Below are 25,896 nucleotides of genomic sequence, written 5' to 3'. Positions count from 1 at the left end.
TTACACCCCATTGGAGCTTTGATGAATACATTTATTTCAAAACTGAACTGGTAAACTGATTTCTTAAACTAAAAAACAGGGAAACAATTTACATTAATAACTTGAGTTAGTGTAACGCTTTCGACTAATTATTGTAAAGTTCGGAATTAATTTGTGGAACACAAAATGCACATTTCCGAAAAGATTTGAAATTTGAATTGAGACAAAGATTACATTAATGATTTGGCCTTACACCTGGGCAAAAGTCTATGGCTGTTTAGTAGACCTCGTCTGACCTTGGATATCAACAATCACATCAGGGTATCATAAGTAAACTGGGCTTTCACCCGCAGAACATGCCACATCTGGTCTTCTGGCTGCGCAAAATCATAGCAACCAAACGATTTATTGTCGCTCTCCTGGAAGAGGCATTCTTGGCGGCAGATAAACAAAAGTCATTCGAATAATTGTTTATTCGTATGCTATTCTATATAATAAACAGCTTTGAGCAAAAAACCTAAGGTGCCAATATAGCACTTTGGTCGATAGAAGCATGAATAGGTACAGACGCACGAGCTAAAAGCGCTCTTATGAGGCAACCGTGTTTGCTCTCATGACCAATTTATTGCCGATGAACATATGGCCAATATTTTGTCACACGTCACTGCTGGGGGAAAACAAACATCGTGCGATGTTAGCAGCACAGCCAGGGCAGAAGCACTTGGCCAGCTATGCAAACGCACTTGGACAGTATCAGAAGAGGAGTGCTTGCTCTCCGGGTATATAAAGCGCATCAGGCTTATCGGTGCGTGCGCTCCTGACTTTCATTTGGAGATATTTCATTAACTGCAGCGGTGTCTTAACGCGAGCCGCACCACTTACCCTCTTCCGTCAGCCGCCAGGTGAGCATTTATTACTATCACTCGACCTCTCCGCAACGGTGCGCTGGCTAGGTGCGCAAAGACTGTGCGTGGGCGCGTGCGGATGTGTGTGTGTTCGCTCGTGCGGGCGCACGCGAGTGTACTCACAAAAGCTATTAAAGAGGATTTTTGTAATGTTTGGTGCAATGCAATCAACCCAAAGACCTCCTCTAAAGGAAATAATGTCTTGGAAGGCTATGTTGTTACATTAAAATTGTACGATCACTGGCTGTTAAATCTCGTTAAATATTTCCTTTTATTTTTAAATCGCCATCTTTTAGAGTGAAAAGTATTAATGACCGATTTAACTCGCAATCTCCTAACGTTTCGTAAGCAAATATTATAATAGCTATAATGACAATGTAAAGCTAGCATTATAATATTGATTATAGGCTAATATTCTTCTTATTTTTTGTACTCCCTTTATGCTGTTTCTATGATCATTTACATTCGTTTGGGATAATCCCTTACAAAGTAAAGGTATAATAATTTTAATTTTCGATTGTGTTTATTGGCATCACACGAAGTCGAAAAAAAGTGTTTCAGTGTCGCATTAGCCCAGAAAAACGCCGTTTATATGCGATACGCGTTCGCACCGGTAGAGTTCGCCCGAGTATCAAAAATATCTCATCGGTGCCCCTATCCACAATCATCACCCTCTGTGTAAAACATCTGACTGCATGCCACTATCATTTATAGGTGTGAATGAACGAAATTCCGCTATGAAATACGCAACATTTCTAAATATGCATGCGAAGTGGAGACAGTTTATTTCAATTAATCCATAATTAATTTACAAACATACAGGAAAAATTCCCAGTGGGTATTAAGATATGGAGAATAGACGTGATTAAAATGATAATCCTCAAACCAATTTGTTTTGGGTACGCAGATAAAGGTGCCATGGTGAATTCGGGACTATGCGCCATGAAATTCACCGTTACAAATAAACCGGTGGTTAAACAAATAAAGGCATGTCCCTGGGCCATAGGCACCGTGTTAATCTCGTTGTGACATGTTTAATCATTAGAGGCTATGAAACGAATAAAGGCGCATAGTTCGCCCGGGAGCGCAGGCAACCGGAGCAACTCCAAACGAGCCGTGCCTCAGGCCATTTTCCCGGGGCAGTAGCTTATGTCACACAGACCACCAGACTTATTTTTTATTCTAACATTTCGCTCTTATGGCCTTTTAATCACAGGGGAGAGGAGGGAAATCTCTTGTCTGTTTATACATTTGTCATGAACAGCTACAGGGAAACAGGGTTGCATTTATCAAAGCTTAACTGCTCGCCCAAGGCACTGGAACACGCTGAAATTCGTCGATTAAAGCCAGAAATGATCAACGTTATTATATATTTTCCCCTTGGCCTTCAGGCAAGCATTAGCTGAAGGATTTTCCTTTAATAAAGCATACAAAGATATTGTATTTTGCGCGGTATTAACAAACGATGCCACAGTTTTTTAGAGATTTAATTAATTGACATTTAATTACATCTTCCTTTTTCCTATTAAACATTTCATTGTGAGAAAATCTGTAAAGTATACATATGGTTTCTTGACAATTAAAAAATATGGCTATTTTTATTGTTTTAAAAGCATGTCAGATTTTACGAAAATCATCTTTCTATCTATTTCTTGTGTTTTAATGACACGGAAACGCATGCGTTTGTCTTCCTAAAAAATTCTTGGAGTTAATATTAACATTTTGTCTATAGTTCACGGACGGAAACATTCGACTCTATTGTTTCAAAATTGCACAGGGTGTTTGATATAATGTATAACTTGCTTTTTGTTGTCCCTTTTTTGTATAAATATGATTAATATTGCAGTTATTGTTACTCTTGATTTAATTGATGCAATTTATTATTATTATTATTGTTCTTCCGTTACCTTGTTATATTTATTAGCGTATATGCTGTCCTGTGTTGCTTCCATTTTTTAGTGCTCACTAATCCTACAGCCTTTTCTCATCCACTCGTACCATCCTGACACTAGTGCTCATGAGGGAAACTCAAGTGCTCATGTGGATTTACACTTGCTAAATTCACCAGAATACGCGCAGTCAGAGAGTGTGGCTCCAGTTTTCAGTGTAAATGTAAGATCTGTTTGAGCTTCCTGCAAAAGTAAACAGGTAAACAGAAGGAAATGGCTCTTGAAGTGAAGTATAGCCACTCAGCCTGTGCGCGTTTACTTCTTGTCGAACTCCTCGCTTGAATTGTTCAAACACATCCACAAGCCACTGGCCACTGACTAACCACGAGCTCTGCCATCGATTGTTGCGTGGGAACGCATCAGACTGGCTTATGAATTCGTAGTTTATTTCCCTTACCAATGTTATCGGCAGTGCGCAATTTTATTGTGAAAAAGTTGATAATCGACTGAATTAATACCGAATTTAAAGGCATTATGCAACTGTTAATTTTGAATTGATTGAATTGGCGTGAAGTGTTAATATGTAAGGTTGTCGTGATTTATCCTTTCATTACAATGATTTGTTTAGTGTCTGGTGCACGGGAAAGCTGCGGGAATGGCCTTGCGAAAAGCGGTCACTGTTCGACCCAGTCCAGTTCAATGCTCTCATTGTCTGATCCCTCTGTCGTTGCATGATTAATTGGAAGAGTGGAGTATTTACCTATCAGGTAACTTATTACAGAACATACCATATGGATGAGAAATATGCTGGTGAGCAAATATTCGGTGCATTCATGATACAATTACCCGTTTTAAAATATAACTTTCATTTCAAGACCTTCTTAGAAATTTCACTTAAAATTGCAAATTGTCGATATCAACTGCATATTAGCATCACAATATAAAATAAACAATTTAATGTTTTGTGTTTGGCAATTGGTACCCAACTTTTGACCAGTCTTCATTCAAGTGTGAGACAGAGGAAAATATGGTGTATGCAGGTTTTGTGTGAGTGTGTGTGTGTGTGTGTGAGAGAGAGAGAGAGAGAGAGAGAGAGAGAGATGAAGGACTTTCCTTGATATTGTGAAGGGGTACAGAAATGAATGAAGAGATAGTCCATTGAATGCAGTGAATGCCATGACAACTAGGAACAACCTCAGATTTATTCCAAACAGTTAGAACGTATTGTACAGGGGCGTCAATCATCTATTATTTTGGCCCTTAAATAAATGCAAAAACTACGGCTGGACAAAGGCTTCCAACAGGAGCCGGACATTTGTCTACATTTCCCCCATTGTCTGCAGCTTAGCAATCGGTTTGTATTTGTGTTTGCCCGGGTTCGACCACCCAGGATGAGCTGAGGACTGGCTAGAAACGTGCAACATTGTCACCCACATCACATACTAGATAGGCACAGAGGCAAAAAGAGAAAAGATAGGACAGAGGGTTGAAAACCAAAAGGGAAAAAATACACCAAAAATGCGTTTTTTTCCTGCAATGCAGCGCAAGGAAAAAGCATTGGAAAAGAAAACAAGTTTGTCGTTTTAAAATAATTTCAACAGTATGATGTTTATCCACTCAATATTTACAATTTTTATACACTATGACAAAAATACAATTTATTGTTAGTAATAAAATAAATAAATAAAAATATGTTATAGAAATAATAAAACCCGTAACAATTATTTAAAAATCTACGTAACAATGATCAAACAATAATAATAAAAACAAAATAATTATCATTATTAAAATGATCGGTTTTTTTTGATGACTCAATCGCGTCCAGTGAACAACCCTTGTCCTTAATCCCGAAGCAAAATATTGACCTACATAAATTAGTCTGTTGCCACAAGAGGCGATTTGGTTGCTTCTCGAAGAAACATTTGTTTATTCCTCGAGACAATGAGAGATCCTTCCGAAATCAAAGTCCAAACAGCACCATCAGTCCTTAATTCGTCCACGTCCTTGCGTATAGGCTACTTTACGAAGACGAGAGGAATATTTTATTCATAGGTTTTGTCCAGAAAAGGCCTATGATCTGTGTATAAAGCTACTTGGAGGTTCTTTGTATGTAAATAGGGTGTAAAAAGGCCCTCCCCGTCTTTGTAATTAATTGACACGTTATACCACTCATCATGTTCTGAAGCACCAATGGTATAGGCTAGGATCTCCCCAAAACCCACAATTTCACATCGGCAAACACTGTCTTCATCCACTTGACTCCCAAGACCCGCCCACACGTGGCCAACCTTTTTCGTTTTTAATGCTTTTTCACTGCAGGTTCATGTGTTGAGACCAACCTTATATGGACTGATCAGTCTGGTAATGGCTTATTCCCCCCTAACACTCAGCGGTAGCGCAATATCCATGAGCTAGATAGAGCACTTCAGTCACTTTGGCATTCTTCCTGGACTTAGAGAAGCGATTTCTCCGCCACTTTTTTTCCATGCGCCGGTGATCGACCGAGCGAACTCATGCGTCGACTTCACGTTACTTCGCGCTGAAACGGCATCGATCTTGCATTCACCCAGTCTCATCTGTGTTTTTGTGTCTCCGAGCAGAGGATTGGCAAACTGGTGCAGCAACTTCACTGCCTCGCATCCCTGTCGTTAAAACATGTCGTTGACCAACACAAAGACGGGCTTTTCGGTGAAGGACATTTTGGACCTCCCTGACACCAACGACGAGGAAGGATCTATCACCGGGACCGAGGAAGATACGGAGGGTTCGGAGGCGACCAAAACGCCTGGAGTGTTAGTGCAAAGTCCTTTGGAGAACGTTCAAAATCTGCCTTTAAAGAATCCCTTCTACGCCAACAGCGACAATCCTTACACCAGATGGCTCGCAACTACGGACAGCATTCAATACTCCTGTAAGTCATCCATCAACACTTAACAAGTTGAACAACTTTTTTTGTTTTTTGTTTTGTGCACAGTTGAAATTGCATAATAACATATTTTTATCGTGGTCTGGACTCTTTTGCATATTTAGCCTAAACTGTTGCTCTTGTTTTAAGGCGTAACCTATTATGTGTTTGCTTAACTATTTAAATTAGTTCACCACGCTTTATTATTCGCAAAAAAATGACAAGCTAGTTTCTAGGTTCTTTGTTCTAAATGTTGAATGGAACACGAAAATGTATTTTGTATGCATTTTTGCGAATTTCCTTAGTTTGAATTACAGCTTGGATGATAATATTAAAATGGTAATTCTAATAAATTACTAACGTATTTTCTTTGTTTTAATTATATTTTAATTTATATAATCTGAGCCAACTCTTTTTGTTTTATAAGTAAACGTAACACATTTGCAAATTACAATTACTTTTAATAACTTGGCGCGTAAATGGAATTCAATCGATGTCGTTGTATTTAAATGTTAATATTTTTGTTTGTTTTCGCCAGTGCACGGTTTATCAGCAAGCTCTCAAGACTCGTCCGCAAAATCTCCGGAACCTTCAGCGGACGAATCGCCGGACAACGACAAGGAAACTTCAAGCAACGGCAGTGACTCTGGTAAGAAGCGCAAAAGGAGGGTGCTCTTCTCCAAGGCGCAAACTTACGAACTCGAGCGCCGGTTTAGGCAACAGAGATATCTGTCCGCGCCGGAGAGGGAGCATCTCGCCAGTTTGATCCGCCTGACACCGACCCAAGTGAAAATCTGGTTCCAGAACCACCGGTACAAAATGAAGCGAGCCCGGGCCGAGAAAGGTATGGAAGTGACCCATCTCCCTTCACCTAGGCGGGTGGCCGTGCCTGTGTTAGTCAGAGATGGCAAACCCTGCCACACGCTAAAAGCTCAGGACTTTGCAGCCACTTTTCAGGCTGGAATTCCGTTCTCGGCATACAGCGCTCAGTCTCTCCAGCACATGCAATATAACGCGCATTACAGCGCCGCCACCACACCGCAGTTTCCCACAGCACACTTGGTTCAAACGCAACAGTGGACTTGGTGAACAAATACCGACTGACTGTATCAGAGACCGCGCTAGGGATCTTTCCAAACAAAAAAGCGCAAGACTTTTTTTATTTTTGCAGCTTGACCCGTTCTCACCGGTTTCTTTTTGGGGGATTGACGTGTGCGCCATGTTTACATGTTTTCGTTAAGAAAACCGGGTCAAGCATCACCCCGAATTCACGAATGTTAAAGCTCTTGTGAAATTTTGTAAAGTATGTTTGTGTGTTGTAGAAATGTTTTCCTTTTGTCTTTCGTGTTTAAAGCACGTGCAAGAACCACTTTATGATTATAGAAAGTTTTATTTCTTTCTTTTTGCGATGGACCGAATATATTTATGGCCATGAATAAACATTGGCAACCTTTAGCTTATTTCATTGCTTTGTTTTCTATGTATATATTTTGTGATACCTGTTTGCAATATTATGTTTGGCGATTCAGTATAAGCTACAGCCTAAATATTCACGATATTTAGGGATCAAATGGAACATCGATGGTCGATAAATATCCCTCGTTGAAATTTCAGTAAGAGCGCTCGGCGACGAGGGAATTACCCAATTCTTTTTATTAAAACTTTTAATAAAATGATGTGTTTCAGAAATTCCGTTTTGCTTTGCGTTTGGTTTCAGTGCTTTCGGAATTAGTTGCAAAATATAAATCGTTTCTTCGCTCCATCTCACAACGACAATTTTTTTTTATATATATCTGACCGAAAAATAAATAAATCAAATAACAATTTTTATTAGCTGATTTTTTAATTTGCACAAACGTACTCACCTTCCATCTTTACATTTGACACATTATTACTTCAATTTTCCAAGTTTATCCGTATGAACACTTCAGCAATAAGAAGGCTAAAGTCATTTGTGAAATGGGGGTAAAAATCCACTCACTTAATATAAGAGGGCTTCTTCAGCTAAGCAGCTTTTCATTCAAACCCACTCTCCCTTTCAAACACCATGGCTGACATTTCGGGTGTTAAAATGGCACATTTAAGAGCGAAAACACACGTGAGAAACGTATGTTATCGTAATCTCCTGTAATTCTCAATGTAAAACAATATCTAAAACCGCGCGCGTCTGTAAAGTCAATGGCAAATTGGATTAATAAACACTCCGGCCGTAGGACTACATATAAACTATATTTTTACACTTCAATTTTGATTGATAAAAATAAAAAATAATATATTTTTTTGGTAAAAATACAATGTAGGCCAATACTTTTTTAGACAATTCAACAGGCAAACACGGGTCTTCTTTGGTTTCATTCCCATTGAGGAGTATCGTATTTATAAATCGGTTTCTGGGCTTCGTTGCTTAATCCGAAATAGTTGGTCTTTAAAATCGCTTTTAAATGCAGAGGTTAGGGCAACCCCCGTTTTAAATAAACAAATCCTGTGCCAGTTATTAACAGATATAATTGAAGGTATTTTTTCGCCATGCACTTCTTGCTTTTTTTATCAATGTGTGATTTTCGTAAGTGTTTGATTTTTGTTAAAGATTGTGAATTATAACCTTTTTGTTTTCCGATGCATAGGCCTAGCTGTTTTTTTCGCAAACAGAAGAACGATTGAAAACTACTTATTTGTCTTTGCACCTGTTGTCGGCTACTCGTTTGTAGCGTAAAAAGCAAATGCGCTTTGCTTTTCCATAATGTCAGAAATGCTACTGGAAAATCCTAAACTTTTTTTAAACTATATTTCGATTGAATTGTTTTCTGTGATTCTCTGAGCTGCATCAAAGCACGTTAATGGAAATCGCCAGCGCACAGTTGTGCAGAGGGGCGATGGTCAACAATGCGGCGAGGCACTTTTAAACAGTCTATAGTCTTACAATATACAGTACATGACACAAAAAGCCAACAAAAGCTAAGGGTCGGTTGATGAGAATGTTAGAGGCGTGCATATTAACAGGGGGAGTGGAGAGAGAGAGTCCGAGTTTCTTGGCGCTATTAAGTTCCTTTATCTGGACCAGTGCATCCCTGAGTCAGGGAGATATATCCTTGGTTTTTTTGTGGCGCCTGTCAGTTGGTGCCATTGTGGTGCTTGTCGTACACGTTGTATTCCATATGGACAGCTGGGCCCAGAAGAGGAGAAAGGAATCCCTCACAAAACCCAAATTGTGTCCCGCTTTCAAACGCAGCATTGTTGTCTCTCAAAGAAAAACGAATTAAAAATTCGTGCTATATCTATTCTGGAAGAGAAGGCAAAGCCATTCACAGATAACAGGGAGTCCTTCTTCATTGATATAGCAGTGCTAACAACAGTTCTCTCATTCCTTTAACCCTCTCACACACTCCCCTCTTCTCTGGACGTTGAAAGGCGGCGATTATTGTCTGTTCTGTAAAGTCTCTCTCTTGCGTTACAACGGCAAAACTCTGCAAAGTGGTACGTCTTTCAGCAGTGAAATATCTTTCTCTGCCTTTCGACGAACATCTATCTATCTTGCAGTTAATGCAGTTAATGCTAAATTACGCAGTGCGTCATGTATTTTTTGTGGTGCAGTATTAAATACTACATTTTTATTCATTATAATTCTTATATTATTCCCTCAAGCATTCTTTAAAACTGAGGAAAAAAATAATTGAAACAGGTGTGGCAAAATGTCAAAGCCATCATGCTGAGCGCGCGTAATATGTTCCCTATCTGTGAAATAACATTTCTGTGCAAAAATGATGCGCTGAAAGATGGTTATCTGGAATTAGTCTCGGTTACAGAGGATTTCGTCAAAAATATGAAGAGTCACAGAGGAGTCATATAAACAATTTCAGCTGTGCGGAAGTTAACGCTTGTATAATAACCCTTTCACGCCTTCAAATGGAATATTTCAGGAAGTGTGTTCATGGATGTCAATGGATCTGTTACCATTTGAACCTCAACTTGAATCATTTTCCATCACCCACATTTCCAGGTGAGGGGTTTCTATAAGCATGACTAACATTTAATTTGGTATTTTATTTCCAGTGGAAGATACAGATTAGACTCACCCACCATCTCGATCTTCTTGTAAAGAGTGTGCGTTTTTGACTGAATTAATTAAATCTATCCTAAAAAATCAAATATTTACCACAAGATGGCGACATAGACCGTTGAAAGATACATTGACTCTTGTTGAATCCAGTTGCGGTGTATTTCACTCAGTAAACGACAATGACAGGTAGCCAATTGCCATATTAATACCATTGTCAAAAAACACATAAATACTACTTTCGATTAATCTTGTGATTTTAAGTGGTTTTACATGCAATTTAATAATGATTTTAATTATTTTTATTGAGGTTTTTAGATAAAATGAGGAGTGTTGTGGGATTCACGAGATGAGATTATCCGCAGGGAGGCGCAATTGGTCCACACATAAAAAAGCACAAACTAAACAATTCCGCTGTTGTTAAAGTCACCGAATATCCTACTTCTGTCAATGCATTACCACCTAGGCTTACAGCTATTTATCCCCCTTTATCCGTAACAAAAACGTTTTTTACAGATGATTACAGATATTAAGATTATATTTCAAGATGTGTCAAATTTTCTTTAAATTTACAAGTAGTCCGTTACATGTCTGTAATTTCAGTTTCTTAAATACACATATTACTTATTTTTATGTTTTCTTTTATTGAGTCATTTACTTTTACAAATATGTAACATACAATCACTTGCATGCTTAACCACAATGGGTTGTATAGTGCCTTACAACAGGGTAAAACCAATACACTACAATAAAAGCAAACTAAAATGGCAACTGCTGGTGAAAGTAAAAGTAATTAAAAGAGGCCAAAAAGCAATTCATCCATTATTAAAACTGTTTTAAAGTGTTTAAAGAAAAATGTGCATACGAATCACACATCTAATGTCTCTTGTTCCCTTTTTCGTATTAAGGTCTCTATAGTGTTTCATTATTTCTAAAGAGGATAAATAATAAAATAGAAAATGCAATTAATGGAAAGTAAACCATCATTTTTCAAATATGGAAAGAGCATACAAAATGTTTTTGTATGATAATGCAAAGTTTTCAAGCAAGGCATCCCACAAAAAAAGATATAAAAAATGACATTCATTGACTTTGATTTTAATGTCTTAACATAACTTTGTCTTATACTATATAATATATAAACAACTTATGAAATAAGGTATAATATTTTCCACCCGAGTAATTTCATTTGCCAGCATTCCACAGGTAGGCCTACATTTAGTCGATGAATGATGCATTGAAAAGGCTGATTTAATCAAACAATGTCATTACTAGTCGACTTGACTCATCTTAGTACTTGACCTGTCTCTAGTACGGCATCTTTACCAAAGGACGATCCAGACTTGGTCCATCACACAATGGCAGAATGCTCCTAACAGCTTAAGTGAACATGAACGCTTCACAGGTCGATAGTATGAGCAGTTAAGTTCACTACAAATCACTGAGTCTTAGTTACACATCCAGCATTTTGAGTGTTGTTTATGTTGTTTATGCATATGCAAGACTGTATTAAGCTTGATTAAACGGGTGGGATCATCCATTGGGAGATGTGTTTACAGTACTTGGAACTGACCCTACATCCTGTGATCAGAGAAGAGATATGTCTTCACATTTCTAATGTAATTCTCTAAATTTATCAGGAAATATTATACAGATTTTAAATGAACACTACATATTTATATGTATTATATTACAATGTATAACATTACATCATGTGGTTGCATTTTCAATGGTAAGTTTGCCTTATTTTATAGCCATACATGACTTAGATTCATTCTTTCAGGTCACAATACAAGATTTTTGAAATTTGGACACTGCATGGCAAAAACATTCTAATCTAGACTATTCTTATAACACATGATCAGTGGTATTTAGTTTTGTTGATATTCTTTCGGATGTTTCCCCTTAATTGCCCGATTGATATAAAATGTATAAAATGTGGCTCATTCATATGAATTTTGAATGATGTGAATCGTAATCCTGCTCCTGAAACGCAAAAGCAGATCGTAGCCAGCATAATCGGAATTGTGGAGTACAAATTGGACACATTGAAAAATAGTTATGAATTTCCATAGATTTACTTATAAAAGGGATAAAGAGATCAAAATAAATTAGATGAAAGAGTTGGGTTCATGTTGCATGAACTCTTAATTAGAGTTAAAATCCAATTAGAAAAATATCTCAAATTAGGAAGATAAATTTATACTTTGTTCACCCAAAAATGATAATTCTGTCTCACCATCTAGTTGTTCCAAACTTGGATAAATTGTTGTTCTGATTAAACACACACACAAAATAATTTGAAGGAACTTTGAAACCAAACAGTTTTGCGTCACTACTGACTAGAGTAGGACATTTTTTTACTATGGTAGTAACTGTTAAGAATTGCACGTTCTTTAAAATATATACTTTTTGTTACACATAACAAAGACATTTACGCAGGTTTGGAACAATTTGAGTGTGATTAAATGATGACAGAATACTCAGGATCTTCAGCAACTTTACAAACAGACCAATGTTATCATTAATGATAACCCTATAAAGGCATTTAACGTTACAGAACAGATAAATGAGGATTTATTACCCCATGCAGCTGATGTCACGGCATTGTTCTAAAGTAACTTTAAAGACAAAAGTCTCTCAAAGTCTGGAAAGGTTTTCTTTGCTGTTTGTCAAACACTGTTTGTATGCTTTGTCAGAAAATCTCACATGTATATTAGCAGGGATAAAACATGTGTATTTCAATATTCTTTCACAGCACCATGTTCCCTTGGGAGGCAGTTAACAGAATCCTTGGTGTGAATGATCAAATTTGATATACTGGATCTTGAAAACATATTTTTTGAAAACAACTTTATTCGGTGTTAAAACCTCACCTGCTCATCATAACCATCATAAGTCTTTAAAAGATTCTTTTCATGTTTCATGTGAACATTACATATATAAACAATTGCTGCTTGAAATGTGTTTTATCTACTGCAACTAAGAAAGCACATTGTCACATATAGGTGCAACACCAAGGCCATAGGTTCGGTCCCAGGGATTGCACATACTCAGAAACAAATATATGGTATACTGCAATGTAAGTGAATAAAAACGCCGGCCAAAAGTTTAAGAATGTTTTGATGATGTCAGTGAGCCTTCTGACTTCCCCATATCATTAAAATAGTCCATGTGACAGTGGCTCAACCATACATTTATGAATCTACGAGTATACTTTTGGTGCACAATAGAACATTATAACAAGTTCATTCAACAATTTCCTGTCTTCCATGTCACGCTGCCAATGAGTGTCCATGAGGGCATGCGACACGTGTGTGTTGCTGATGTAAAACGCCGGCTCATGCGTTAGAATGTTTATAACTGTATGACCAACTTACACTGAGGGCGAGACCACTTGTAGAGAGTCCTCTAAAAGGTAGGGGCATTACTGTGTCAGAAGTGTCCGTTTGTAACACTCTCTCTGAAGCAAGATAGGAAACACATATTACATTCCATCTCCACAGAACTGCATCAGCTGTTTTAGCTATAAGATGAACAGTTTTTTTCAACAATAATTTAATATAACAGCATTTAGTTTAGCTTTAGGTATTTTTTCAAATTTCAAAATCATTGGCCTTGGCTAATGTTCTGTGTAGAACATATATCAGGACACATTTTCAATGACTGCATAATGTACACCCCCCTACCCTTTTTTATTATATAGTACAGGATGTTAGAATCCAATGGATACAATAAAATTATGTGGAAACTGTAGGTTCTGTGTACCTTCATTGTGTCCTCTTTATGTCTGGCCCTCCTTTCAGTATGTTAGTGTGTTTTCTGTGTGCAAGAGAGTATTTGAGAGGGTTTGTTAGTGTGAGTTCTCTGTTTCTGCCCCTGCCGTTCCCGCAAAAAAACGCGGAGGACTTCAATTCATAAATGTGATCTAACAAAGGTACAGGGCAAATATTAATCATGTATGCTGTTTAGATTTCTTGTAATTAGGATAAATAAAACAAATATCTTAACATTAGGATAAATAAAATAAATATCTTATAATTATTTCAACATAAGGTGAATGATTGTGTTGAAATAAAAGCCCAAAACTGCAGCGGGTCCACTAGACCCACCAAGACTGGCTGCGTAACAAAAATATGAACACCACACAATGGTTAATGTTGTTATAACAACTCGTTGTCAAATAGTGTTCCTGCAGCTCAACTGGTAGAGCATTGTTAAAAGGTCAAGGGTTCATTTCGAGGGGTCACACATTCTGATTAAAGCTATGAATGTTGAATTCACTGTAAGTCACTTTGGATAAAAAGCGTCTACAAAAACCATAAATGTAAGTAACACCTATGGTGTTGTGCTTATGCAATGCTTGCTTGGTAAAAACAAACAAATATGACTAAATAAGTGAGAGATTTAGTTTTGACAGCTCAAACTGACCTCTATTTGAAAGTGAACCATCAACCAGGATCACATGATACAAACCTGACCTCATCTGTTCAGGTAAAGTCCTCTCTTTGACTGTTCCTCTCTCCTTTTCTAATAATAATAATAAGTTAATAAATAAGAAATAATAATAAAATGCAGATGAGACTGATGTGAGACTATGTAATGTCACTGATATCTTGAAAAATGATAGGATAATTAATAATTTAAAACTGTGTTCTCACTCAATGGTCATATAGGCATCTAGCGGTTGGGAATTGGGATCACAGTGTAATTTCAAAAATTGGAGAAACAAGTTTAGCCAAGTAAAAGTAGTTCTCGATTTCTGTTGCTTGTTGTCAGAAATAAACTACAGGCACTCCATTGTTTGAAAATGTGTACCGGAAGTTAAGGGAAGTTCATGAACGCGCGCAAGCAAAAGTGCGTTTATTTGGTCACCTTGAAACTGTCTATACTCAGAATAGATGTGGATTAAGAATTGTAATGATGTCAGACTATAGACGATTTCATTGGATTCACGCACCTGGCCTGAAGATAACTTCTGTTCTGTGTTTGTTTATTGGTCTGGCTAGTCGCTAATAACTATTTATCATTTACAGTTGAAAGAAAAAGTATGTGAACCCTTTGGGCTTACTTGGATTTCTTCATAAATTGGTCATAAAATGTGTTCTGATCTTCATCTAAGTCACAACAATAGAGAAACACAGTCTGCTTAAACTAATACCGCACAAACATTATACGTTTTCATGTTTTTATTGAACACAACATGTAAACATTCATAGTGCAGGGTGGAAAAAGTATGTGAACCTTTGGGTTTAATAACTGGTTGACCTTCCTTTGGCAGCAATAACCTCAACCAAACGTTTCCTATAGTTGCAGATCAGACCTGCACAACGGTCAGGAGAAATTTTGGACCATTCCTCTTTACAAAAGTGTATCAGTTCAGCAAAATTCTTGGGATGTCTGGTGTGAATCGCTCTCTTGAGGTCATGCCACAGCATCTCAATCCGGTTGAGGTCAGGACTCTGACTGGGCCACTCCAGAAGGCGTATTTTCTTCTGTTGAAGCCATTCTGTTGTTGATTTACTTCTGTGCTTTGGTTCGTTGTCCTGTTGCATCGTCCATCCTCTGTTAAGCTTCAGTTGGCGGACAGATGGTCTTAGGTTTTCCTGCAAAATTTCTTGATAAACTTTGGAATTCATTTTTCCATCGATGACAGTAATCCATCCAGGGCCTGAGGCAGCAAAGCAGCCCCAAACCATGATGCCCCCTCCAACATATTTCACAGTTGGGATGAGGTTTTGATGTTGGTGTGCTGTGCCTTTTGTTCTCCACACATAGCGTTGTGTGTTCTTTCCAAACAACTCAATTTTGGTTTCATCTGTCCACAGAATGTTTTGCCAGTAGTGCTGTGGAACATCCAGGTGCTCTTTTGCAAACTTCAAACGTGCTGCAATGTTTTTTTTGGACAGCAGTGGCTTCCTCCGTGGTGTCCTCCCATGAAGTCCATTCTTGTTTAATGTTTTCCTTATTGAAGATTTGTCAACAAAAATGTTAGCATGTGCCAGAGATTTCTGTAAGTGTTTAGCTGACACTCTAGAATTCTTCTTCACCTCATTGAGCATTCTGCGCTGTGCTCTTGCAGTCATCTTTACAGGACGACCACGCCTAGGGAGTGTAGCAACAGTGCTGAACTTTCTCCATTTGTAGACAATCTGTCTTACCGTGGACACATGGACATCAAGGCTTTTAGATATACTTTTGTAGCCCTTTCCAGCTTTATGTAAGTCAACAATTCTTGATCGTAGGTCTTTTGAGAGCTCTTTTGTGCGAGGCATGGTTCACATCAGACAACGCTTCTTCAGAACAGCAAACTCAAAACTGGTGTGTGTTTTTTATTGGACAGGCCAGCTTTAATCAACACATCCAATCTCATCACATTTATTGGACCCCAGGTTGGCTGACTCTTGGCTCCAATTAGCTCTTGGAGAAGTCATTAGCCTAGGGTTTCACATTCTTTTTCCACCCTGCACTATGAATGTTTACATGTTGTGTTCAATAAAAACATGAAAACGTATAATGTTTGTGCGATATTAGTTTAAGCAGACTGTGTTTCTCTATTGTTGTGACTTAGATGAAGATCAGAACACATTTTATGACCAATTTATGAAGAAATCCAAGTAAGCCCAAAGGGTTCACATACTTTTTCTTTCAACTGTATTTTATTTGTATTAATTTTATATTGGTTTATAACTGTATTAAATAACAGAGATGTGAAGTAACTAAGTACAAATATTTCTGTACTTAAATAGATTTTTCGGGTTTCAGTAGGCTACTCCACTATTTCTTTTTCTGAGAAACATTTTACTTTCACTTTTTACATTTTACACAAATATCTGTACTTTCTACTTCTTGCATTTTTTAAACCAGACTCGTTACTTTAGTTTCAATATGTATTTGATGCGCAATTAATATAATTTCTTGTCATTGCGTCACTTTTAAAACCTAATGATAAGGCTTCCTAGAAGCCGAAGTGCTGTGTGAGGTGACCACTGGCCAATCAAATGTCAGAAGGCGGGAGTTACCGTTTACCGAACAAAGCGGTGATCAATCAAATTAAAGGAGTTCAAGCTGAAACCGGTGAGCAACGTTTTGGTTGAATCAGCAGCAACATGTATATAACCCACGCAGTTTTAAAGAAACAGCTCACACAATGTTTCCGAGTAAAGTTGTTTAAATGTGTCTGCTACAGCTTGGTATACGCAACAGTTGAAGATATTAGAAGAGATGTATTTTACAGTATTCAACATGCATTTATACCGATTCCGAAAATTCTTCGAAAAGAACACAAATAATGGCCTTCTCAGCTGCCGTAATTCAACTCTTGCGTCATCACAACAGTGTTCAAAGTTTTGCAAGGTTTTGTCGGGGCTGAACGCAGCCTTTTTCTGATATTCAGCATCATGTGACTCGTGAATGATAGGGTTTACAACAGGAAAAGCAGAGAAAGGACCCAATTTTAAATATGTAATCTAGCCATTGAAGCAACCAAAATGCCAAAGTGGCCTAATTATATATTGCATGGTATTAAGTGGGAGGATGACTCAAATCTCACAATGTGAATTATGTGGTAAGAGACGACACGGAGATTCTTTGTAAATATAACTGTAGCCTATCTGAAATCAGAGCTCAGTTAAACGATTTAATACAATCAAACTGAATATGGGATTATACTACATCTGTCCAGCATCAGCAAAAAAACTTTTAAAGTACAGACTGTCTGGCATACTCGCCCTTGACAGCAACTGGATTTAAAACAGTTTTGACAATTTAGCTAAATTTAGCATGCAAACATATACTTCACGAAGGACGTACTGTTGGTCTTTCAGAAGTTGAGGACATATCACACACAATTTCTGCCAATCTCATTATAATTTTAAATGCCTATACAGTAGTATTTACTACATCATATCTTCGAAGAGTATTTAGTTTGATCAGATATATAAAAGAGAGACACAGCTGTACGATTATTTCCGGAAAAGTATGAGCTGCTAGGTGGGACTAGTGGGGAGTGAAGGATTTTACATTAACTTTTTTATTTTTAAGCAAAGCACAGATTTATGATTCAAGACCTATTCGCACAGGATTAGTATTACCTGGGGACCTCTGGTCATTTGTAACAATTCCAGAGATTGTCTGTGATCTGAATCACGTGCGAATCAACCAAATGTAATTTGTAAAGAAAAAATTCCCCTACAGATTACCTACCATATTTTAACAAACACCGAGGTCCTGTGTAATAATAATATTAGTCCCGTGCCAATCGGCATCTCTGTGATTTGACGGGCTCAAAAATAATTTTTCAAGGTTTATTCCTGCGAATAATGGAGGCTGTTTAGAAGTGTTTTGATATTAATTCGGTTGCTTGGTCATTTCCAAACATTGCCTAAACGGTTTGAGCAGGAGTCTCACGTGTATTTATGTTTCATGGAAACGCTTTAAACATTGTCAGCATTTGAGACCCGTTATCGCGAACCGGACAGAAGATCGCGAGTCTCAAATGCTGACAGGTACGGTCATATATCATTAAACACAACAATAGACTATACAAACTATACTCCAAAATGTGCAATCACATCCAGGAAATAATTCAGTAAATTTGAGAAAAATCACAGGCGTCTCTTATCCCGTGCGAATGTGCCATTAGTTTGATTTACCGCATACATGACCCGCTCCTTTTGGCACTGGGACCGCAGAATCTAACCGTTTCAAATACGGGTGTAACGATACTTCGTATTACGATATTTCGCGATGCAAACATAACGATGCGCATCGTAGAGAGATGGGAATGTTTTTTACGATATGTTTAATTCTACTCGTTCGGCAGCACAAACGTTTTTAAGTGGCATGTTAATTTATCCGCTAACGCGAGCTGCTGCATAACCTGATATGCAACAAAGTAAGCCAAAAAACAGCGCTGTTCGGATCAGAGAAGCGATGAAGTGAGTCATATATGCCTACTGTATATTACAAGATCGAATGACATGCTTAAAAACAAGTATGTTATTTGCATGATTAAAGAAATGTAATACATTTTATGTAACATGTCTTTTTGAAAGATCTTTCTCATTCAGTACCGTCTCAAGCAAAGACAGACACGAGCCAATAGCGCTTGAGCGTGAGCTCTGTTAGAGCGTTTCATTGGTTGAATGGAAAAAATGAACACGCCCTTCACTGAACAACGAGTCAATTGAGTCAAAATGAGACTGAATGAATTGGTACATGTCGTTCATGGTCTAATATTACAATGCATATCCAGTAGTTACTCAACTTTTCTGAAAAAAGGGTAATGACCTGGTTTAATTTAATTCCAAGGTAAAGTAAATTATGTCGAAACCGTTCAATGCTTCTTTGGAACATTTAATTACACCAATTAAATGAGTAAATCCATGACGATTTCAGTAGACTAATATAATGTAGATTTTGTAGACTACAAATAGACTAAAACTATGATAAATTGGGATGACTTAAACTAAGTTGCATTTAAGTCAAAAGACTATGACTAAATCAAAATTTGATGTCAAAATGGACACAGATCTTAATTCTAATTTCAGTAACACCTTAAAATGTTAAAATTCTGTTAAAAAGCTGTATGTGCAACAAAATAAGTTATAGAGATTTCTAACATTTTGGAAATAAATTTTATCTGAATTTGTTTCATTTTTGAAATTTTGTTAAAATATCGAGATGTGTTCCGTATCGTTAGCTCAGTGTATCATTACACCCCTAGTTTCAAACGATCTCCAAAGCCAGCATTTTATCCACGGTTTATATAACATCCATAACTGAATGCCGTGAACAAACAGACACACCTAAACCTCACCATGGCAAGAGTAACGCGCTTCCCTATAGATCATTTTGATGGTAAGTGGGTCTCGCTCGTGGGCGGGGCTCTTTCGCCTTGCCATGCTTTTGAATGGCCAACAAATGAATAGGATCCCTTTGACGACACAGGGATCCAGAATAAGAAAAAACGTTCCAAAACCGGTTGAATTGCTCGGGGAGGGTCTCAAGTACAGAAATACTACTTCATACGTCCAACTCGTTTTTTATCAAGTTCCCCATGTATGAGAAACCGGCACGATAAACTGTGTAAAGAGGTCAGAATGCATGACATAGCATTACAGCTCCGCTTTAAGGTGAGTGCATTATTGTTGGCATTGTTCATAATCGTGCAAGATGTATCAATGAATTACATTTTTTTTGCTATCATGGTGTGTGCATGAATTACATGAAAGCATGCAAAATGCCTGCTTATTGCTTTTCTTTCCGATAAGGCATGGGCCGGTATGATATTTTGACGGTATTATCACCTTTGGCAAAAGTGGCACGGTTGCACACAACACTAAAATGTGTTATTTTCAAATGATATGACATGGAAAAATAAAGACCAATTTAACATATATTTTGTACTTTTCTGGACTTCGACAACAACTATAACGATTATGTATGAGACCTGGAAATCTCTCAGATGTCAAGACCCTGAGGTCTCAAAACATGTTTAACGTCATGTGGGTGAGTAAAATATCACAAAGTAGATTTTTAGGATGCAATTACCCTTTGACAAATGATAGTGGGCACTTTTGCACAAAAATCGCTAATTTTGTGATTGCCGTTGTAAAGTGTTTTTCTATTGATGCTTATGCCTTATCGATATTTTTGATCTATTTTCCTGGCTCTATTATATTTAGTCATCTTGACATACTTTATTATAAGGAGATAAAATGATCCTTATCAACGTTGATTGACATTACAATAAAATTCTATCACATTATTTTGGCAATAAACATTTTGGGGAGAGTTTTGTTGGAGTGAGTGGGTTTCGTCCACATAATCTGGCAACACTGTCAGCAAGATGTTTCAGTTTAAATGTTGAACGAGTGCAACGTACAATGTAAGGGGCTTAACATTTAATATTTTAACACTGGTTTACGAGAGAAAATGCTGTGTTAAATGGAAAAAGTATCATAAACGTTCAGTGTGACTAGAGAATAATTTTTAAATTTCAGCGTTTTATTAGGGATAGAGTTAGGAATAAATTAATTTAAGGTTACCAAGTAAATTGTCTTGCCTAATTAATTTTCTTCATTTGTCTTTGTCTTTATTTCTTAGTTTTCTCTTTTTGACAAGATCTCCCAAGTGTCTACAACCTTTGTATAATGATATCTCCATGTATGGTCTGTACTTAAAATTTAAAGGGACAGTTCATGTAAAATTGAAAGCAGTGAAATTCTGTTATGAAGTGCTTTGACAATTACAGTACCAAACAGTCATTTCCTGGCTATTACGCAACACAGACATATAGTAGTCTATGAAGCTGCCACGTACCAAGGTGAAAGGCAACACAAAGAATAACTCAAATTATGGTTGAGAACTTGAAACAGAGGGAATTCTGTCACAATTATTGTCAATACGCTTGTTCTTTACGCTCTTATCTTACATCATAATATAAGTTGGAGTTGTTTCCAAGGACAAGGTGTCTAGGATGTGACCAAGGTGATGGCTAAGATTTTTTCCATCAGTCTTTTTTATGCTTGGGTTCTATCTTATGGTAGTTCAGTTGTGATGTCCAGTTACGAGCGTGACTCTAAAACAGGTAGTACTGGCCACATTTTACATTAGTAAAAGTAAAGAAGAATGTTCTCTAAAATAGAAACAAGTAAATAAGTTTAGTCAGTACTTCAACTTTTATCTGAGTATTTTTAAGAGGAGTATCTTTACTTCTACTTAAGTAAAGAATGTGTGTACTTTTGCTGTCTTTGTTAAATAAAAAATTGCTAAATTTTATCGTAGGCTATATTGATTTTATTAAATAAACAATATGTTGAATGGGACGTGTAACTTTGTCACATTTAATTTTAGCCACGTAATGGTTCTTCGATTGGTAGCGCAAAGTCCTTTTGTAGCTTAAATCTCACTTCGGAAAGTGTGTTTACAGTTCACTAGGTCTTAAAGTAAAAAAAAAAACATTTATCCATTCCAGTTAAACAAGGCTGTGTGTCCTCATAATGTACACAAAAATACAAATAAACAGTAAACAGTTACAGCAAAGCCGGTTTTATTGTACTCATACGCATTGCAAAAAGTTAACTTCTGTGTTTGTTTATCAGGCTGGCTAGCAGGTAGTAATATTGTGCCGACTACAGGAGTTTAAATTGATGAGAAGACTGAAGTTGGCCTTGTCTGGCAGTGTAATTGGTCGCATTTAACTTTTGCCAAGTAGTGGTAATTTTTTTCTAGACCCAAAGTTATATTGGCTATATATACTATTTAACCCTCTCACGCAGAGGCCGTTTCAGTCGACAGCTATCAAAAAAACATGTATTGGGTTAAATGAGTTTTGATGACATAGTACATTAACAACTACATTATACACCAGTGCGTCATCCTATACTATCACATCTTCAGATGTACACTCGAGTGGAAGATAAAAATGAAAAGGTTAAATGTGAGAAAATAAAATCCTCAAACTTGTTTACTGGTTGTCTTCGCTCTAGGCCTTAATTTTTTGTAACAGATTAAACATTTTATACTTACAAAGTCTAAAGGTATAATCAAAGTCTCACTATATGAGGGTGCTTTTCATAGTGCATTTTAATAATAATATACACAAGAGATTATAGAGTAGGTAATAGTGGTTTTAGAGTTGAAGTCAGGGGTTTACTTACACTTTGTTGTTTTGGAAGACCTCTTTGTCAATAAATCTTCAACCATCTCTGAAGGGAATTCTCCCTACCTGTGATATCATCTATTTTGAGACATGCATCTAAACAGCAAAGCAAACAAAACACATGATGCTGCCCTCTCTATGCCTCGCTGTTGGGATCGTGTCATTTGGCTGGCGATCATATTCCTTATAGGTGGTCATTATAATGCAATATCGCTGGAGTATGAGTGAGATAAAATGTAAATGTAAATGTAAAGATAGAGCTCTATTTCAGCATGTCTGTTGTGGTGAGGAAGGCGGGACTGGAGCCGTGATGCGGGGCCGGTGTGGCATGAGTGAAAGTTGGAATCAGCTGTGCGCACACTGGTCCCGCATATCTCACAGAGAAAATCGGGAGCATAAGGACGAGCGACGTGACTGCTGATGAGAGAGGACCGGGTCGGACATATCTTTTACTTTTGTATTTATGTTCTTGTGGCCGGCAGTTGACCGTGTGGTGGCTGCCGGCATTTTACTTCCCTGTAATTGTTTGTTTATTTTTATTAAAGTTTGTTAAATGTTCGCCGGTTCCCGCCTCCTTCCTTCTTTTTATTGAACCTTGTTACATCTGTGATTAGGCTAGAGGCACGATTCCGCAGGCCCCGGAGTGTCTCTAAAACTCTCCGTTTTTTTAAGGAAATGGGGAACTACTTTCTTCCGCCACAAAATCCCGCCCAGCATAAAAATTAACAAACCTCTGTTACAAATTCAAACCACCACTTCCTTTAAATTTGCACAGTGCTGCAAATTAGTTAACAGTGAGAAAGAAGGAGGAAGGGCGTGCTTGTGAATGAAAGAGACAGAGACTGCAAAAGGACACTCGCAGAGAATGTGTTATTTCGCAGCACTTTCCATTGTTTTTTTTATGTAAAAATGCACTTGTTTACAGTAGCAAGTTGACATGGCAATTTCTGTTGTGTAAAGCACGTCTTGAGACCCGTGAGTCCCCTTCTGAAAATGTACACTATTCCTGGTGCTGTGAATTGCTCTGCGAGATGCTGCCTAAATTCCCAAATATTGAATTTCCAACGTCAGGACAACTTAATGTCATTCTTTTATGCTTTTACTGTTACTTTTTACTGAACGTCAATATTGATGTGTGAGCATGAACCTCTCCGCACGCAAGCGGATCTCTTTTGCTCAGGCACAGAACTGGCCAGATGCTCTGCGCTCGCAGGTGGTAGAAGCTTTCCTCGCACCTGGATTTCTTTTGCTCTTGCACAAAAGTGGACGCGTGCCCTTTGATTTCCTGGGCATAAGCAGCACTCGTCCAGTTTTGAGCGACGTACGTTTGCGCTTCAATAACACACTATTGACATTTGTATGTACAAATTGCCACAGCTGGCTGGCAGCAGGCCAAATCAGTCGACAGGCCACGGGAATCATCCCGGTACTCCCGATGTACAGTCCGGGCCTGGTAGCAACAAACTTGTTCAGGTGCATACCACCACCTCCTGTAACGAAATGTGCAACCTCGTGTGTTTACTTTCCGTTTTAACTTTCATTCCAACTTTGTATAGTGGCAAAGTGATAGAAACGGTGAAACTGTTCCTGTGGTGATACTTGTGGAATATCACATGGCTGTCAGCCAATCAGATTCGAGAACCAAAAGGAACTGTTGTATAATACAATAGGCCAACTTTCCAAAATGTCCAAATTTAATGTGCTATTTTTACTGTTGTTCTGGCATTGATATTGTCTTTTTGCACCAACAAATATTACATTCATCAGAGTTTGTCTCTTCTGAGCTGACTGATCCTTGTGTATTATTCATCAAGCATTGGAAATTGCTCTGAAGAAAACCAGACCTTTGGAGGACCACAATTTTCATCTAAGGTTTTGGCAGGATGTTTTCTTACTGAGCCCCGTGAGGCTTATTACCTAAAAACGTGACGTTTTCTTAATATTCTGAGTGTGTGTAAACCTCTGATCCATCTGAACTGCACTTTTTTCAATGTAGGACATTTCTGTTTGTACCATATATAACTCGGCATCAAATTCTAAATTATGTTTACCGTAAAAAAATTGTCTGTATTATGGGAATTTTGTGTAATATCAAGCACCTTGCACAAAGTCAAACACTTGATTTAGTTGATTTAGTTTTTCTTATGTTTGACATTTTGATGTACATGCTTTGCCTTGTGGTTTAGAATTTTGATCTGTGCCACAAGTTTTTCAGGTCATAGGGGTTTTCATTCTTTGTCATGATGCTTACATAAAAACATATCAAAATAAGTTAGTACTCTTGGTATGTAAAGTCATACTGTTAACGAGATAACAATGTGATTTTATTCATTCGATTTTAACAAACTTTTTCAGTGTTAATATTTATGATTAACTTATTTAGTTTTTTGCCTATTAAATTAAACTAGTAAATTAAATCATTGGTATAACAAAATCATTTTAGGACCCTGTTAGGGATGCACGCTAAATTATCGGTCATATCGCTATCGGCAAATAAATGGTCATTTTTAATGTTTTCGGTATCGGCCGATAGCAAAATTTAGGCTGATATATATATATATATAAATCATAAATCTTTTCCTCTGCTTAAACTTCCTAGCTGCACGCTGCTCACAGTTAAAATACAGTACAGTACTATCTTTCTATCTTTCTGTCGTGAACATTAAAGCATCTGCTAAATGACTAAATGTAAATGTAAATGCTATTAGCAAGGCCTAGTTGGTAGGTACAGTATGTAGATACATTATATGAATGTGTAAATTCTACGAACTAAATCATATATTTCTGGGTTGCTCTGGAAGAACATCTTTAATTTTCTTATTAAGAAAGGTTTGAAAGTTAAAGGATCATTAACTTGTGTAAAGAAGTCTTGGTACATGATTTTCAGTGTAAAAAGAGAACAAATGCGTACCTTGTTGTTTTCTTAAGTGTATGTTTACCAGTTGTCCACTCTATGCTTTTTGTTTCAGTCTTAGGGAATTTTTTTATTGATAGATACTGCATATCGGCCAAAATATCAGTTATGAATGTTAAAGAATTATCGCTTTACCATTTTCACCCAAAATGTACATTTTGGTGCATATCTATACTAAACATGGTAGAAAAATCAAACCAAATTCAAAAAAGCAAAAGAAGAGGCCTAAGTCATTGAACTTCATGAAGAACAAGAAATAGAATGAGATCTAGCTGAAACGTAACACAATATGGGAGGTAAAAGACAAATGGAGATCATTTGGATCACATCATTGACTACATAACACATTTGATTTAATTCTCGATTGATGCACTTTATTTACCAGCACACACATTCATTCTTAAAATTCTGTCAGCATTTATTCCCCCGAATGTGGTTGTAAACCTGTTTGATTCCTTCTTCACTAAACACAACAACTGATTTCATGAGAAAGTATTTTTTTGTCCATACAAAAAATTCAATGTGGTTCAATGTGGTTGGGTTTGAGTCAAATAGCATTGGAATGACATGATAATGAGTAAAT

General features: G+C 37.2%; 1 protein-coding gene across 1 annotated transcript; it reads left to right on the top strand.

Moving 5' to 3' along the window:
- The first annotated feature begins 843 nt into the window (after positions 1-843).
- Positions 844-7,303, top strand: nkx2.2a (NK2 homeobox 2a). The gene is made up of 3 exons (XM_056768271.1): positions 844-881; positions 5,374-5,684; positions 6,217-7,303. Exons 2-3 carry the CDS (start codon positions 5,429-5,431, stop codon positions 6,765-6,767), a joined length of 807 nt encoding a protein of 268 aa, XP_056624249.1. The 5' UTR covers positions 844-881; positions 5,374-5,428; the 3' UTR covers positions 6,768-7,303.
- Positions 7,304-25,896: the final 18,593 nt, after the last annotated feature.

This window comes from Triplophysa dalaica, chromosome 15 (assembly GCF_015846415.1).
Source record: "Triplophysa dalaica isolate WHDGS20190420 chromosome 15, ASM1584641v1, whole genome shotgun sequence".
NCBI lineage: Eukaryota > Metazoa > Chordata > Actinopteri > Cypriniformes > Nemacheilidae > Triplophysa > Triplophysa dalaica.
This window is presented reverse-complemented; position numbering and strand designations above follow the sequence as displayed.

Bases quoted from the DNA above. Each gene is read 5' to 3' on its own strand.
- nkx2.2a (XM_056768271.1), top strand. From the start codon at position 5,429: ATGTCGTTGACCAACACAAAGACGGGCTTTTCGGTGAAGGACATTTTG. The intron at 5,685-6,216 runs GTAAGTCATCCA...TGTTTTCGCCAG, and splicing joins GGACAGCATTCAATACTCCT to TGCACGGTTTATCAGCAAGC.